The sequence below is a fragment of the Microtus pennsylvanicus genome, chromosome 8 (genome assembly GCF_037038515.1).
Source record: "Microtus pennsylvanicus isolate mMicPen1 chromosome 8, mMicPen1.hap1, whole genome shotgun sequence".
NCBI lineage: Eukaryota > Metazoa > Chordata > Mammalia > Rodentia > Cricetidae > Microtus > Microtus pennsylvanicus.
Genome location: NC_134586.1, coordinates 97,519,350 through 97,537,114, shown reverse-complemented (window position 1 = coordinate 97,537,114; position 17,765 = coordinate 97,519,350). Strand labels below are relative to the sequence as shown.

At 49.3% G+C, this 17,765-nt stretch overlaps 1 protein-coding gene across 4 annotated transcripts in view; it reads left to right on the top strand.

Moving 5' to 3' along the window:
• Asap2 (ArfGAP with SH3 domain, ankyrin repeat and PH domain 2) overlaps positions 1-17,765 on the top strand; it is a 151,610-nt gene that overhangs the window by 99,450 nt on the left and 34,395 nt on the right. For 2 of the 4 annotated variants that reach the window (XM_075984073.1, XM_075984075.1), the window contains exons 10-15: positions 2,239-2,342; positions 2,429-2,498; positions 6,253-6,340; positions 11,322-11,370; positions 11,455-11,621; positions 13,937-14,070. In XM_075984073.1, coding sequence (XP_075840188.1) covers positions 2,239-2,342; positions 2,429-2,498; positions 6,253-6,340; positions 11,322-11,370; positions 11,455-11,621; positions 13,937-14,070 — 612 coding nt within the window. The remainder of the gene's footprint in view (positions 1-2,238; positions 2,343-2,428; positions 2,499-6,252; positions 6,341-11,321; positions 11,371-11,454; positions 11,622-13,936; positions 14,071-17,765) is intronic. The other 2 variants (XM_075984072.1, XM_075984074.1) reach the window with 1 other exon arrangement.

The window sequence follows — 17,765 nt, the reverse complement described above, 5'->3', positions numbered from 1 at the left end:
CCTGTGCACTGGAGAATGGCGTGGACATTCAACCACGGGCCCACAGACCGTGACTTTTAGGTTGTTTGGAGTGGAGGCTTGCTGCTCCCTCTGCTAATGTCAGCTTAAGTCAGTACCGAATGCAGCCATCAGTCGGTGGCTGCCAGCTGCTCTTCCTTACCACCTTGTGGCTGTCCTTCAGTTTGGAGTCCCATCTTTTCTCCCAGTGTTCCTCACACCTCCCTGGTTAGACTGTTTCTCTCTAGAGAGGGTACCTCTGTGAGATCGTTTCCATCGGGAAGAACCTCACATAGAGAAAATGTGAAAACTGAGTATCTGTGTCCCATGCTTGATTTTGGGGGAGGAATCCTTCTTCCAGGGGGTCCTGGTGTCACATGCACCTGTAATCCCAGCTTCTTGGGAGACAGAAACTAGGGATCTCTGTGAGTTCAAGACCTGCTTGATCCATAGAGTGAGTGCTAGGCTAGCCAGGGCTACACAGTGAGATCCTGTCTCACAAATAAATAAATAAAGCCAAGGGTGTAGAGCACTTACGAGCATGCACAAGGCTCTGGGTTTGATGCTTAATGCCCCCAGTGCCCCTGGATATTGCATGCTCTTTCTGTCAGTCACTTTTGTCTTCTGTTTTCTCCATCCTGTGCACATCTCCATCTGTTTTCTCCATCCTGTGCACATCTCCATGCCCCCATCTCAGTGAGGTCCACATGGGTGGACCTGCTGGGATGCCGCTGCTAATGAGAGCCTAGATGTGATCCCGCAGGATGATCAGGGTCTGGGAGGTGGTCTCAGGGTTTAGCCAGAGCTCTTGGTTGTATGAGTGCATTGCTCTCTCTCGCGCGCGCCCCCCCCTCCCTCCCTCCCTCCTTCCCCCTCTCTCTCTGATCTCTGCCTCTCCTTTCCAAGTGTCCCAGTCTGGTGGCCAGTGGTGGAGCCTTTGGCTTGTCAAGTAGCAGGCCCTGCTCTGATCCTTGTCTCTCTCTGACTGATTTTTCCATCTGGATTTGTGACCTTATGCTCAGCCCTAGTTCACTGCTGGCCTCTGTCGAGTCCTGAGCAAGCCTGCCCCGGTCTTGTCTGCCCCGGTGGAAGGACGACTTGCCCAGCACCTGCAGTTCTTGTCTCTTAAGCGATACACTGCACAAACACCCCAGAATAAAGTGGGCACAGTGCTTCCTACTACAGGAGTAACATTCTAGACGTGGGGTGAGAAGAGCGACTTGGGGTACAGCGTGAGAGCTTTAATGGAGGCGTCTGCCAGTGGCCACACAGTTTCTGAGCCAGGACTTTTAGACAATGGCTAGGAGATGTCCCAGTCTCAGGGGTGAAGCAGGAAGTCTGGTTTCTAATTCAGGACGAGGGTGGAGCAGAAAGGCTGAGTCTTCGTCTTCCATCTTTGCCCGCACGAGAGTGGAAGGGTCTGGGCCTTTCCTGCCTCCGTCTCCGCAGAACAGGAATGATGTCCATTTCTGCAGTCGTTAGGATGGCTGAGAGGTTGTGTATGCCGAGGTCTCAGTTCATTAACTTGATACACAGGGACTAGTTCATTTATTCAACCCCTGGATGCAGCAGTGAGCCAGAGAGGCCATAGCTTCTCAGGCCAGTGTGCTCACACTCGGTGCTGTGCCATGATGGCCAGCTGTGCTGCTGTCTGTCACTGTTGGGCTTGTCCCTGCTTTTCTTAGTCCTCTCTGCCAGCCTCCTCTCACCACCCTTGGCCCAAATAACTTTGTTTTTCACTTTGTCCACGTTGCAGTGGTGGTCTTTCCCAACACTCCAGAGAACATTCTTTCCCAAGGCTTCACCATCACAGGATCTCCTAGTCATTGCTGGGGGCCAAAATACAACCTCTGACCGCCAAGGTGGCTCATTAAAGTCAGTTTAGAAGTGCCGGTAGTACAGGGGGAGAAGAAGAAGCTGGGATGGGACTGGGTCACCCACCTGGGCAACAGTACCCTGCCAGTCCTTTCCCCCAATACCAGCTCTAGAACTACTGATGCTTGACATGCTCTACAGCCCGATAGGTAGCTTTGTGAATTCCCCATTTTATCTCTTTTCTTTTCTTTCTTTCCTTTCTTCCCTCTTTCTTTCTTTTCTTGTGTGTGTGTATGTGATGAGGAATAATTTTATAGTAATATTAAAACATTTAAGCACATGTTTCTTTTTTTATGTAGTGCATTTTTTAAAAAGTGGGACTTAAACAAGATGCATTAAAAAACAGTTTCTTGACCGAATTTTTAGGACTCACAACTTCGCCAGAGTACAGCGTACAGCTTACATCAGCCTCAGGGAAACAAAGAACACGGCACAGAGCGGAATGGGAACCTGTACAAGAAGAGCGACGGGTAGGTGGCCAGCCTGCTGGGTGCTGAGTTGGGATGTACGCAGTTACTTTCTGTGTCAGTGTCTAAACCCTCCTGTTCTCCTCAAGGATCAGAAAAGTGTGGCAGAAGAGGAAGTGTTCGGTTAAGAATGGCTTCCTGACCATATCGCACGGCACCGTGAGTATCTCTCCTGATTCAGTCTCTGCTGGGGGTGGTGGCTGACTGCTGTTCTGTGAGTTCCACTGTAGTGAAGAGGTATTCTGAAGTTTCCCCACTAGGAAGCTTGTGCCCTCATTTGTGGGGTACCCGCAGCCTTGATGTGTTCTTTTGGTCACGTGTAACCTGGTTGCCAGCTTCACCAAATCCAGGACAAACTGGTCACTCCGGTCACCTTCCTTTAGTAGCCTTTGACCTCCAGGAACTGTCAAATCCGCTGTGCTTGCTAGCGTCAACCTGGACTTCCTCCTTACAGAGAATTCTGCTGTTATTAAAGGAATAACCTTTCTAGCCATCAGAATTTTAGGAACCAGATCTAGAAGACAAGGGAATTCCCTATCTTTCTGGCAGAAATCTCGGGTGCCATGCCGAACCTCAGTCAGTGTTTTCTCTCTATCATCCCGTGTGTAAGTGAGCCCCGTGCCACGTGACAGAGGCCGGGATGGGCTTGTGTGAGAACGGAGTGTCCTTCAGTCTAGTTTTCAGAGACCAGGAGCTCTGTCACAGCGCTTTGTCCCCTCACCTGGTGTGGCTGGGGCTGGTGAAGCTGGTCTGGTGTCGAGGCCGCCAGTTGTCCTTTCGCTGAGTGCAGACGGTCTTACTGCATGTTTGTCGGTCATGACCGTGGGTGGTGGTGAGTCTTTTTTTTAGCCTCCCTTTCTCCGTCCTACAGTCCCCTTAAGAGGCAGGATGGGGCAGAAGCACAGATAGAGTATTTTTTCTTTTTAGCACTTTTGCTTTTTTTTTCCCCGAAGCAGGGCTTCTCTCTGTAGCTTTGGAGCCTGTCCTAGAATTAGATTTTGTAAATCAGACTGGCCTCAAACTCACAGAGATCCACCTGCCTCTGCCTCCCGAGTGCTGGGAATAAAGGCATGTGCCACCACGGCCCGTCTTTAGCTCTTTGAGTAACCAAGAATGCTTCACCTAAAGATGTCACAGAAGCAAAGACAATGCTGTGGGAGTCTGGGGAAGGGAGTATCCCCTTCACTTTCGATGAGTCCATTAAGGGCAAGCAAGGCACTAGAACTGATTTGTACCAAGCAACCATGGTCTCTGCTGCTTCGGCCCTGGGGACTCACTATATCTGCCAAGGTCACCCGTCTTCTCATAACCCAAACCGCACCTCACTCCTGAGCCTCGAAGTTTGGACTTGGATGCTCTGTTTCTACACAGCAGGTGGACAGGAGTGAGGGGGTGCGGCTGCCTGAGACTAAGGGAAGCAAGCGTGTTTAACCATGCGGAACGTCAGGAGAACGGCTGGGCCTCACCCCCTCTGCTGCTGTGTTTCCTTTCCACGGTGTCCATTAGTTTGCTTTAGTTCCAGCACACTGCCTCGACGCAGAAATCATTGTCGCGTGAGGGCCACGTTTCCTTGCTTACACTTAGAGCGCCCATGTCACAAGGAATATTTGCTTTCTTGGGGTCCCTGAGGGGCAGGACCTCCACTTAAACCTGCTACGGGGGAGGGCAGGCCTGGTGATTCCTTGCTGAGTTGGTTCTGAGTAAGTTCCAGCGTTCCAGCTTCCTCTCCAAAGGCTTTACAAGAATTCTTTAAATTTTGATGTGTTGCCCCAGTTTTGGAGCAGACAGTAGTTATAATTATCTTCACCAGGATGCTGCTGCTTCTCCTTACGGTGTATGTATTTTTTAAGAGCTGTGTGCTTTGAGGTGAACCTTCTCAAGGAACCTCCTCTTGGGGGAGGCATTCTCTGCCATTAACAGCCACTTCCTGCTATGTCTGGTAGGTGGGTCCCGGCTCAGCCTCCACCTAACTGCCTTGGAGGAGCCTGCGTAGCCCGCGTGTTGTTCTGTATGCCCTGGCAGTCAGGCTCCTGAGAGGTCCTCCGTGTTTCCACTCCACCCAAGTGTTTGCCTGTTGTAGACGTGAATTGTCCGAGCTGAGAGTGAAGACTGGGAAATGCATCTTTTGAGGGTTTTTGTCTGCCTCCTGTGTAGCTTACCCCTCTGGCTAGTGGCCACCTTGAGAAAGGAGCAGGTCCCCAAAGGTGGGTCTGGGAAGTGGGGATTTAAGAGGAGCAGCGCCTGACACAGCTGGGAATAGGGTCTGTGGAAATGGGAAGTTCCTGGGGCATGCTCGCACTACTGGGAAGACAGGCCCTTCTGGAAGCTGGTAGCCACGGAGAAGTGAAATTGCTGCACTTTTTGCTCCTACGGTACCCATCTGGGTACGGGTACCATCTGGGATGGGTACCGTGAGGGTCAGCATTAGTGTCGCCACACAGGCTGTGTTTCTGGAACTGTGACACTCAGTCTTGGGATTAGATGCTCTGATTAGGTGTCTTCTTGACCAGGTCCACAGCATTGCCACCCCACCAAGACCTGAGGGCTGCATTGTGCCCGAAGAGTTGCCTGCTGCCTCTTAGAGGGCCCAACATTTTAGTCTGTCTGTCTGTCTCTGTCTGTCTGTATGTATGTATGTATGTAGTTCATCTGTTTCTGCCTCCTGAGTGCTGAGATTAAAGTTGTGTGCCACCATACCTGGTTAGCCCAATAGTTAAAAAAGTAATTGTTATTCATTTGGAAGGAATAGCACAAGTTTGTGTTTTGAAGGTATTCTAAGGACTAGAAATACAGGTTAGTGGTAAAGAGCTTGCCTTACCTGCATGAGGCCCTAGGTTAAATCCTATGGCATCAATCAATAAATCAGTGGCTTTTATAAGCCTGGGACATTTAGTAGAAGAAGAATCACTAATAACCTCTGCCCTCGCGCTGACAGCTCGAAGGCTGGTAGGAACTTCCCTATTGCTAAAGTTTCCTACTAAACATAGACTGCTTCAGGAAGGAGCCAGCACTGCTCTCCAGCTAGATCGAATAATGACTTTGTTTCTTTCCACATGGCAGTGAGTCTGGGGGTGGGGATGTTAGTGGATAGAACTTTCTCTCTTAAATTCCCCTCGCATCTTTGTTGGTAGCTAATAATCTGAACGAGCAAATAGCAAGTGGTTATTAAACTGAAACCCGCCAGGGCTGGTAGTGTGCAAGATTGCCCGCCGAGGGTCTGTGGGTCCTTCTTGGCCGCCATCTTTAATAGGTAGCTATATTTATGGCCTTGAGTCCCCAGTCCAGATGAAGGCCTCAGGTCTTTTCATGAACTTGGTTTTCCTTTGTTGTGAGTGAGAGTTTGTCTTTGGGCATGATTACCTAGGTAGAGAGAGACAGTGACACGGCAGGGAAAGGAGGTGACAGAGGTGGGAGGGAGGAAATGTCATACCTCTTCGTGGTGGCTCTCAGAAGGTGTCCTGGTAGGAGCTGTGGTTAACTGTGTGAGACTGTATATGATCGAGCCCGCTGCAGTTCTACCATGGATGGGGTTGATCGTCTCTAGATCCTATCCAGTTCTGAGTTGCTAATTGTTGTCTATATGGCTGTACCTGTGTAGTTGTAGGTGGAGGGGAAATCATCTTCATTGGGAATGAAGCCACTGGTGGTTTCCTGTGCTCCAGTGGGTGACCCCAAACCTATGCACATTTGAATAGCACTAACTGGATTTAGTGGGTTATCCATAGAAACCTTGTGTGAGCCCTGGCAGAGAGGGCAGTGACCCTGCCTCCTGTAGGGCTGAGACACAAGGAACCCCAGCATTCCTGTGTGTCTTGTCCCTGATACAAACTTCTGCAGGCTAGGAAGGTGTCTTCTCTTGAGGACCTTCTCCCGTTTCCCACTCACCCTGTGTTTTACATTTGTTTCTGAACAGGCCAATCGGCCGCCCGCCAAACTCAACCTGTTGACCTGCCAGGTGAAGACCAACCCGGAGGAGAAGAAGTGTTTTGACCTCATCTCACGTAAGGCCCTTTCTCAGACTGTGCAGTGCTTACTTTACACGTTCCTGGAGAATCAGCCTTTTGAGGAATTGGTCTTCAGGTGGGTGAGGCAGGAGGATTATGAGTTTGAGGTCCATCTAGTGTAGGTTCATGGTGAGACCGTTTTCAAGTGGCCTGCCTCTTTTGTTTCCAGTGGTGACTGATGTGTGGCTTGCCAGGACTTTGGGTTAAGATTGGCCTTTGGAGAGTTCCTGCTCCATCTGCTCTGTAAACTGAGAGCCACCCTCTCCGCCCTGAGTCTCAGCTCCCCCACTGGTAGACAAACACATTGTATTAGGTGAGCCTCAGGCCTCAAATCCTCTTGCCTGCTTTTTTTTCAAATGACAGTTTTATTGCCTGGACCTTCTATCATTTATGCGTGTGATGTTTAAAATGTCATAAGCGGAGGCCAGGGAGATGGCTCAGTGGGTAAAAGGCCCTTGGCTGCCAAGCCTGACAACTGTGTTCTATTCCTGGATCCCATATGGTAGGAGTGGATCTGTCCTGCAGGTTGTCCCTGAACACACATGCGCACCACAGTGCATGCAAGTCCCCTCTCTACCCAAAACACACATTAATGTAAAGTGGTACTTTTCTTTTTTTTTAAATGCTCAAAACGGAAATGGTTAGGTCTTCAATAAAGCCCTTGAACTTTAGTGATTTTTTTTCCCTCATGTTTTTTTTAAGTTGTTTATTTTTCCCACTACAGAATTTGTCTTCTCCTGTGTATTCCTCTCCTTTATGGTGCACACAAAGAAACTGTCGCAGAACCAGTCATTACAGCAAATGTTTACCCAGAATCCTCCAAAAACAGGAAAGGGGTTCGTGATGTCTTAAGGAAAATATGATAGCTAGGTTTTGTCCTTGGTCATTGCACGTGACATGATTACAATTCAGGGACGGGTGGACCAGTCTGCACTCTAAAGTGGTGCCCCCAGCTGTCCAGCACAGCGGTTGACACCAAGCTCTGACCTGAGGGGTGTAGGCAGGTGGTATATCCCGTCATCCTTAGCACCCCCTCCTGCGATCAGCTGCATTCTGACCACATTGTTGAGACCTTGTAGCTAGTGTCATGTGATTTAACACACACAGCAAATCAAGAAGTGTGGCCATGCTATCTCCGCTGTCTACTAGATTTCCTTTTGTAGACCTCCTGCATCGAGCTGCAGGGAGGGGAGAGCTGTGTGATATGGGAAACCTCTGGGGACTGCTGGTCATTTATGCTGGCCTAGGGAGATTGCTCAGTGGGTTCGGGCGCTTGCTCTGCAAGCCATGGCCATGTGCGTGCCTTCAACCCCAGCACTGCTGAGTCAAGTAGAGATAGGAGGATCATTGGGGCTTGCTGGCCACTAGGGTAGCCTCAGGGTCAGAGAAAGACCCGGACTTCAGGGAATGGAGCGGAAAATGACAGTGGGATACCTCCTCTGGCTTTTACACACACACACACACAGAGGGGGCAGGGGTTGAGGTTATGCTGCTTCGAGCTCCAAACCTCAGTCTGGCAGGTTCCATGTGTAGCAGCAGCAAATTCTCTCTGTTACATCTACAACATAAAATGCCGAGCGTTGACTCTGGTTTAAAATGTGACCACTGTGGGCCACCTGCCTCTAGATAGCAGCCAAAGCCAAAGCTTGAGTTAAAGGAAGAAAACTCGATGGTGTCGTTAGATGTCTACTCATGGCTGGAGAAGGGTTTTTTCCAAACCTTTATTTTTAAAAAAGAAGTAACCTGTTAAAAAGCTGGCTGTTACCATCAGCGTAATTCGGCGTAAGATTCTCTTGGTGATTGAGCTTCCTGGGCTTTGGGCATCTCAGCCAGGTGGGGACAGCACCTCCCCCAGCTGTCACCTTCAGCATGACTGGCGGGTTCAAGTGAACAGCACAGGTGCAGAAGCAGTTGCTATGGAACTTTCCATCCTGGGCTCATCAGGTAGGGGGAGGGGCGGGGCACGCACATAATGAGGGCTCAGATACCCCCTCCCCTCCACTAGGGTGTGAATTTTTGCATCCTGAGGATGTGGGAGAAGTGGCCAGTGTGTGAGTCTGGCTCTGCCCCGAGCAGTGCTGTGGACTTCGCCAAGGCCCCGCTGCTGACTTTGTGGCATCTTCATTCAGGCTTATGAATAACCCCGAGAGGGCCCGGCCTGAGCTGCTCTGTGAACTTGGCTGTAGGCACAGTTCCTTGTTGTGGCCTTGCAGAGCCTTAGTTATGTTGAAAACCTGTCTCACCCACTTCCTCTGCTTGGTCTTCAAGGGGCAAAATTAATTCCAGTCCCTGCCCAGTTTTTAACTCAGCAGATTTTTAAGATGCCCAAATCCTCCAGGAGTGGCTTTACGCGGGGCTGCTGGGGCCTGAGTCCCTGTGAAGAGAAGAAAGTTATCGAGGAAATGCACTAGCTGAAGCTCTGGTGTGACTGTCATCCTGAGAAAGTGAGGGGGACCTGGCTCAGCACCCTGTTCTTTCCTCATGCCTCCTCTGCCTCCTGACAGGTGGAGCAAATGCTGTCAGGTGTCTTTGAGCTTAGCAAAGTTGGGAGACAACCGGGCGCAAGAGTCCAGCTGCCCTCCAGGGCCCCCCATCCTCACTGATCATGCTGCCTTGAAATCTCTCAGAATGATACACTCAGCCACCGCCTGTAAGGTGATCTTGCTCTCCCAAAAGAGGGCTCCCCATTTTGATCAAGAGGCCATGGGAACGTGCCCCTCAAGGGGGGATTTGTCTGTTGTAAAGCCAACCCTTTGGGCACTCGTCCAGTCTCATGCCCTCAGGCTGACTTCCCCTCTGTAAACCCAAGTGTTGAGCCGTTATCCTTGACCCACACGGGCACCCTAGGAAGGGTGGTGATTAGAACTGAGCCAACTTGGCCAGCTCCTGAGCAGGATGGGGCACAGGAACCCTTGTGGCCTGCCTGTCTACATGGCAGAAGCTCATGTGGATCTCCAGAGAGCCTGCAGGTAGAGCATTGTTTGGACATTTTCACACGGAATAACCTCCCACTTCTCCGGTCAACGCTGGCAGAATTAGCCAACAGCCAACCCAAGCCGTACCCGATCTGGCTGTGAAGTAGCTCAGTGTGGGCCTGGTATACTGGCAGGCCCTCCAGTCTCAGCTTCCTGAGAACTCTGAGCTCCGTGTGGCAAGCTCCCAGCTCGAGCTGTGGATCTGCCCCTCTGGCCCTCTTCCTAGGATGCTGGCCAGGGCCATGAAGTGCCTGGGCGTAGAAGAAAGTGGCCGTGTCTCTTTTCTCACTCAGTTGGGTGCAGTCCAGTGTTTGCCTGACGTGAAGTAGTTTTCTACATCCGTCCCTCTCTTCAGTGACAGGTGGGACATAGAAAGGTATTGTTTCACTCCCCGCCCCACCGCTGGCTTGTTAAGATTTTAAAGAAGCAAGCAAAACCAAAAACAAAACCGCGACCTGGATCCTCTGCCCTGAACTTAACTTGTGTCCGTACTTGACCCCTCTTGATGTTTGGCCCCCATCCAGGCAGTTTCTCAGGAGCCCTCCTGAGGCCGGGACCGAAAGTGACTATTGCAGAGCCGTGTCCACCCATTATCTTTTTAAAAACATTTTATGTGTGTGTGTGTATGTGCCCATTTGGAGACCAGAAGGCGACTTGTGGAACTTGGTTCTCTCCTCCCAACCTGTGGGTCCCAAAGATGGCTCTCAAGCTTCCAGTCTTGGTGGCTCAATGCTGAGCCCCCTCCTCGCCCTCTGCTTGCTTTTAAGGTCATCCATATTTTCTTGTGCCACCAAGAAGAGTGTCACTCTGTGTCACTCGCAGAAGTTAGACATTTTCTTCTCTTTTCAGACTTAGTTTTCTTTTTTAACTTTCTTGTTTTGACCGATTCTGTGCATACTTTGTGGCGTGTGTGCGTGCGTGTGTACGTGTGTGTGTGTGTGTGTGTGTGTGTGTGTGTGTGTGTGTGTGTAGATATTAATAAGCCAGTATGTATTACTAAAGAAATCCACACTGAGAAAGGACCCAGGCATAGTACTGTGAAATCCTACCCAGAATGTTTTTTACTCACATCCTTGTTCTGGTCCCATGATTCCCCGCCCCCCAGGCCCCCACATTGCATTAAGATCTTATTTAATCTCGGCCCCCAGCGGTCTCGTTTCTGCCCTCCTCCCTTGTCTGTGTTGACCTCTCTGTGTCTTTTGAACACTGCAGTCTAGTCTTGTTTTGAAATGTCTGTCAAGTTAGGTTTTCCCGTGTTGTGAGGACTTAACTGAGATTGCACATTTTTGGGTAGCACAGAAGCAAAGCTGCCCCCCCATGCGTCCCCACTGTGTGCAAATGGTTCACAGCCCCCCTACACTTGTAAAACACGGCAAGCATCTGCTGCGTCAGTGTGACCCTGTCTCTTCGATCATTATTTAACCGTGTCTTTTGGGTTAGTTATGCTTGTGACATCGGACTATCAGAGTGTGGTATTCTTAGAATTTATGATAGAGTATTAATCCTTTTTTCTAAGAAAGCCAGAAAATGTCTAAGATAGCATTTTCTCAGAAAAGGCTCTTGTTCGCCAGACAGATGGTCCACTTCTTGCATCCTGTTGCTAAGTAAGCACGGGCAGGCAGATCTGTGTGAGTTCAGAGCTAGCCTGGTCTAAATAGGAGACCCTACTTCAAAAAGTGGGAGGGGAAATGCGCTTATCAAAGGACTTTAACAGTTCCTTGGGGGCGGGGGATGGCTGTGATGAATAGAAAAGTTTTGGAAGTTTGGTTTCTGTTCAGTAGCCTCACTTCTCAGGAAGCTGCGTGTTTTAGACTAGAATGGGCAGGTTCATTAATTTGCATTACAAAGTCATAGTGACTGAAGCTTTGGCACACACACCCATGCATGCACACGCAAACCTGGAGGACTGCTCAGCTTTGTTTATACGGTGGAGAGCACATGTCATTCATGCCATAAAGTCCAAGCCTGGCCTCGCGGTAATAAGTCTCCCCTTGCTTATGCAGATGACAGGACGTACCACTTCCAAGCCGAGGACGAACAGGAATGTCAGATGTAAGTACCGTGGGCTGGGCTGGGGCCAGGGGTGGGAGTGGGTGTGCTCTCCCTCTAACACCCCAGCTGTGGCTGTCTGTCCAGATGGATGTCTGTACTGCAGAACAGCAAGGAAGAAGCTCTGAACAATGCATTTAAGGGCGACGACAGCACCGGGGAGAACAACATCGTCCAGGAACTGACCAAAGAGATTATCTTGGAGGTGCAGAGGATGACAGGCAATGACGTGTGCTGCGACTGTGGAGCGCCAGGTGACCTGGGGCGCTCGGATTCCGCAGGCTTGCGTAGAGCCCGCCCATTGATTTCCAACTGTCATTTCAAACATGAAATCGGTGCAGCTCAGTCTTCTCATCCATTACACAAATGCTTAATGAACTGTGCAGAGCGCAGCGTGGCCCATGGGTGGGAGATGCTGGCCTGCTGGGCCCAGGGCAGGACCATGGGAAGACAGCCTGGTGCAGATGAAAAGATTGCAGTGCTCTTTGAGTAGTGAAGAAAACTGAAGGGCGTGGTGGGGATGAGCTGAAGGTCACCGGTCTTACAGGCTCTGAGACGCTGTGAAGGTCCGTTAGGGACAAACCTTTTGAAGCCACTTTCAGGCACACTCTGTCTCTGACACCAGGAAGAGAGCCACAGACTGTCAGACAACTGTAAGATGAGTGACAGATCTCTATTATCTGTCATATCCTGTGTTTGCATTTTAATATAGTTTATCAGAGGGTTCATGTTAAGGCACATAGTATCCTTATGGATATTAACAACCAGAACTTTACAGCTTGAGGAATTGACGTTTAAATTAAGATAGGGGAGGGCCAGGGAGTCAGGGTGGACACAGTACTTGTCTGAATGCTTGCTTACCCTGGCTTCCTGTTCCCTTGGTTCTGTGACAGTTTCTATTGAAAATGCAACTGCAGTAGAGTGGACAGTTAGAAACACCATCAAGTTCTTGTTTTCCTGAGCTTCTATTGGTCTCGGATCTATTAGAACTATCTTTGTGGCGGGAGCAGAGGCAGCAAGGAGAGTGTGCTCTTTCACAGGGAACAATAAGAACGGTGGAGTACTCAGACGCTTAGAGCGTCTTCATAAAGAGACTATGCTGTCGAATGCTAAGGCCACACAGATGGTGTGAAACATGCTGTGTTATCTGAACGTGTATTGTGCCCCCAAAGCAGAGGCACACAGAATAGCTGAGGTGCCTGCAAACAGGGATGCTAGTAATAATCGCTAATACGGGTACAATTGTGTGTGTGTGAGTGTGTGTGTGTTGTGTGTACGTATGTGTACTGGGGATTGAATTTAGTGACTTCCACATGGTAGGTAAGCACTGTACTTCGGAGCTAAAGTTCTAGCCCACATTATTTTTTTCCCAAGATTAATCTGTTTGTTTATTTTCCTTGGAGTTGTGTGTATGACTCTGGGTGAGTTTATGTGCACCATTTGTGTGTGTGTGTGTGTGTGTGTGTGTGTGTGTGTGTGTGTGTGTGTGTGTGAGAGAGAGAGAGAGAGAGAGAGAGAGAGAGAGAGAGAGAGAGAGAGAGAGAGAGAGTCTGGGTGACTTTATGTGTATCATTTGTGTGTGTGTGTGTGAGAGAGAGAGAGAGACTGGGTGACTTTATGTGCACCACATGTGTGTGTGAGCCTGGGTGAGTTTATGTTCACCACGTGTGTGTGTGGTGCCCATAGAGGCCAGAAGAGTGCATCAGATCCTCTGGAATTGGAGTGACAGATGGTTGTGAGTAGTCACATGGGTGCTGGGAGCAGACTTCAGGTCTCTACAAGAGCAGCGGGTGCTCTTACCACTCCAGCCCCTCTCCCCCCATCCCCAATTGTTAACAACCAGACAGTTTTTAAAGAATTTCATGATGACCTTGGGGGCAAGATCGTCATGCTTGCCTGTGGAGAATTTCTAAAGGGCAGCAAGCACTCCTAGGACATCGTGCTCCAATACGTCTTATTTTCAGTGCTCTGTAAATTCTGCATTTGCCTATCAAGTATTGGCTGGGTCCATAGTGTACGCTTAGCACCTGGTAGGATACTTACAGTGAGGAAGTGAATATCCCATGTGGAGAAGGCGTAACTCGACCTTGTGGAGACACTGCGCTAGCTAGTGACAGGCCCTGAGCATACAATGAGATAGTGTGCAAAAGTACTCTGATGTCTGACACTTGCAGTGCGATTGACTCTTCCCCAGCCCGGATCCTGAGCACAGTCCTTCACAAGCATGAGTATTCTCTGTTAGTGGTGGTACCTGGAGACCTTATCCATCCCTGCAGCGCTATGCTCTTCCTGCTCCATTCTGTGATATGGCCAGGCAGAACTGGGGTAGGTGCTGCTGGACTAGCCCTTGCGGTCACTGCAGTGTATAGAGGGACAGGGTTGGGAGGAGAAGAATGAACACCTTGTCTGTTGGTAGTGGGTTTGGTGTAATTTTAGATGACCAGGGTAGCAGCTATATCACGGGTAAAATACTCTTGTTCAAATCTCCGTGTTCAGCAGCCTGACTGGGAGAAACTTCTTTCTCCTGTTGTCTGACGGCTGACTCATGAGGACCTCTTCTCTTTGGCAGATCCAACGTGGCTCTCCACCAACCTTGGCATCCTCACTTGCATCGAGTGCTCTGGAATCCACCGGGAGCTGGGGGTCCATTACTCCAGGATGCAGTCCTTGACCTTAGATGTATTGGGAACGTCTGAGCTTCTGGTAATTTGATTTAGAAACTTGTTGATAATGACTCCCTCTCCACTACCAAGGAGCGAGGGCACGTTTTGTTATGGGATGTTATTCATAAATGCAAAGAGTGGAAACGTCCCCAGACAAGGGTCACAGGCTGGTGGAGGAGTCTTCTGAAATGGCTGAGGTGGCAGCGGAAGGCCCATTGCTCCCTTCCACTAACCAGGCACAGAAACCCGAAGCCTAAGGGCAGTGAAGGGTTTACCATGCCCAAGTCATCAACCAGTTTCTGGCGAGACTGTACCCGTGTTTGGCTTCCTGCCCCCGTTGGCCTTCCTGATCTGTATTAGCCCTCTCAGGAGACATACTGGCTTCTGTTGTAGCCCCTTGCTTTTCTAAAGTAGTCTTCCATGCCTGGCTCACTGCTAATTTGGATGCTCTGTGATAGAGGGCTGGGGAGATGGAAGTGTGTTTTGAGAAATACCTTTTGGTACTTGATTCTGTGGCCTGACTAAATCATAAGGCCAATTGCACACTTACCTGGGCCTTGGTGCCGCTTCAGAATCTGTAGTTTCTATTTGGAAAGCAGCGCTCGAAACCATTTCTTGGGAGGACTGGGCTCTGGGTAGTAAATAGTAAGTGGATATTGATTGCCATTGATTTTACTGCCAAGAGCAATAATCTTGACAGAGGATCTATTCACGTGGTCAGTAGTATTCCTCTCACGGGGCCCTACATCTTCTTGACATCTCCGAATCCAGTGTGTCCGTTTTCCTGATGCTTCTGGCTGTCTTGGGGAAACTGCCCTGTCATTCCGAGGAATTCTTTGTTTGATATTGGAAGGCAAGAGTGAGGAAAAGCTAGTGTGGATCTCAGACAGCACCGTCATTGGTTACACCTTACAAATGAAACAGACTCAGTCCCTCCTCCGGGTGCTCTTGCTTATGAATACAATCCCTGCTGCTCATATTAGGGCGCCTGGCCCACATCTCAGAAGTGTTTGAATGTACAGCATCTCTGGGAAAACTGATTATGGCTCAGTTACTGAATGGCCACACCGAGTTCCCGAGGAAACGGTATCTCAGCAAACTGATGGACTGTGGTGATTTCTCCTTTCACTGGTTGGCTTAGAGCAGAAGGACACATCCAGTGATGTATGGTGAGATCATGGCTTATGCCTTGGATCATCCGATCTCTGTGACTCAGCATCTTTGGTGTAGGATCTCCCACTTTACGGGGAAGCTTTGTTTACAATACTTTAATGTACCCCTGTTCTATACCCGTTAAGTTAACCCACTCATTTTGAATCTGTCTTAGTTCATACTCACTTCTGAGACTCCTGGGATACAACTGGCATTTATGGTGGGTTTTCTGGCCATGTGGGAAACATGTGAGCCCTTGATTGAAGCCCGCCTATTTCCCTGCTGTAAATGCTTCTATCGTCGCCAGTTATGAATTGCTGACTGTAGAGCTGGCAAAGGATGTTCAGAAGCACAGTGTTCTAGCATGCATTTATCACATAAATATAGTGCATATAAGCAACTCAAAACACTGATAATAGGGAAACGCACTAAAATTTAGAAATGATAAGATTAGTTTTATTTGGGTTTGGGGGGAACAGGGTGTCGCTGTGTAGCCCAGCCTCTCTCCTTTCTTCTTCCTCAGATCCCTGCATACTTAGAATTCAGGTGTGCCCCAGCTTGCTCAGTGAGATAACGAGTCTCGAATGCCCAGGGTCGTCGTTGCTGACATGATTTATCATGCGTTTACACAGTACAGTTTTTAACAGTAGCAATGTTTAGCAGCTGTCTCTCAGAATTCCTAGCCATCTAGTAATTAGCTTTCGAGAGCTGGTAGAGCCGTGCTCCAACACCGATTAATTAACTGTGTCTGAAACGCGGGTCTGGAGAGATGCCTCAGAAGATGATGTCAGGTACCCGTGAGCAGGAGGTAGAGGTGACTGATGTCGCTGAGGTGGATGCTGGGATGCCGGGTCCTCTGTAAGAGCAGTGTGCACTCTTAACTGCCGAACCATCTCCCCAGTGTACTTTTATTTTATTTTTCTAAGACGTCTTCATAGATTCAAACCAGTGGTGTATATGGTTCTCTTCTTTCTCACCCTTGATGCGGTTTTTGATAAAAAGCTTCTTAATATGAGGGGATATGCCTGTTGTCCGCGTGTTGCTGGAGTTGGCATTGCTGGACATTGGTCTTGTTATCCAATTGCTGTTTCGTGTCTTTGGTCCTTTGCCCCTGAGTCAGGACTGTCTGTATTCATTCTGTCAAGCTATTGATTGATTATGTCAAGCTATTGAAGCTCATTAGGTATTTTTGGTTCTGTCCTCATATCAGGTGTTTTTCTATTCCGTAGACGGCCCCTTCACTTTATTTGTGCAGAGCATTTCCAGTTTTCTAGTTTTGCTTTCGTTGGTGAGCCAAGGCTTTTAAAATAACCCGAGAGAGGCAGCCAGCCCACAAGCAGGGCCTGAATGTATTTCATTTCTCTTGGGCATTCTGTCTTTGACTAGGAGAGAAACGCTCCCCGTTCCTGTCCTCCGACATGACTTCAGCAATTTCCTCTCCAGAAGAGTCCCTTGCTCAGTTCTGTGGATTGTGACCTGGTTTGCAAAGTTTATCTGACACTGTGCCCTGGCTGTTTCTCCACTTTAATTTGCTGTTGTTTGAAAGCACACTTTCCTCGTTGGCCCGCTGGATTAGGGCAGCATCTGTGAAGGTGGCTGGATGTGGATAGTGACCACCTCTGCTTTCAGATCACTTCCTGCTCACTGAAATGGAAGACAGGAAGTTGGAGGGCTCGTTTGGTGAAGTTATGCCACCCCAACCACTTTAGCGGGTCCAATTCCCTTCCACAGGGGCTTCCTAAGACCATTAGAAAACACAGGTATTCATATTATGATACAGTGATAGCAAAATTACAGTTATGAAGTAGCAGCAAAAGTAATGTTATGGTTGGGGTCCCCACAACATGAGGAACTATACTAAAGGGTTGTAGTGTCAGGAAGTTTGAGAGCCACGGCTCTAGAGTCTCAGTGAATCTGATTTCAGAAACGCCTGGCAAGCCCGGGTTTTAGAGAGTTGAAATTTCTCCTTAACTTTGAAGACCATTAAAAGCAGCTTTTTGCTGGAGGGAGTCATCTGAAAAACCACATGACCTCCTAGGGCACGGGTGTCACGTGACCCGTTTCACTGTCATGTGAAAAGTTACATTCCGTAGTTTGAAATTTGGTTTAGAGTGGGGTGTGATGGCTCAGGCCTGTGAGCCTAACTGTGGAGGCCAAAGCAGGGATTGCTGCTGCCGCAAGCCCAGCCTGGGCTACATAGCGGGCTCCAGGCCATCCTGGGCTACAGAGTGAGACCCTGTCTGAACGGAATGAAGGACATTGACTTTGAAAGCTTTCCGTCATGCTGGAGGAATGTCGGGAAGCCTCGGGAGTTGGGTAGCTGACTCAGCCGTCTCTTGCGGTCTCTCAGCTGCACTGTCAGACGCCAGGGCAGCGCCAGCGCAGCCTCGAGCCCTGGGTCTGCTGTCAATGCTGGCATTTGATGGCACTGAGTGAGCTAAGCCGCTCTGGGTAGTGGCTGCAGCTGCTTAGAGCCATGAGATTGCCGTCAGCTGCCATCCACTGAATCACATTCAGGTTCCAGGCATTGCTGTGACTGGTTTTTTTATTTGGTTGTTGGGTTGTTTGAATTTTTTTGTTGTT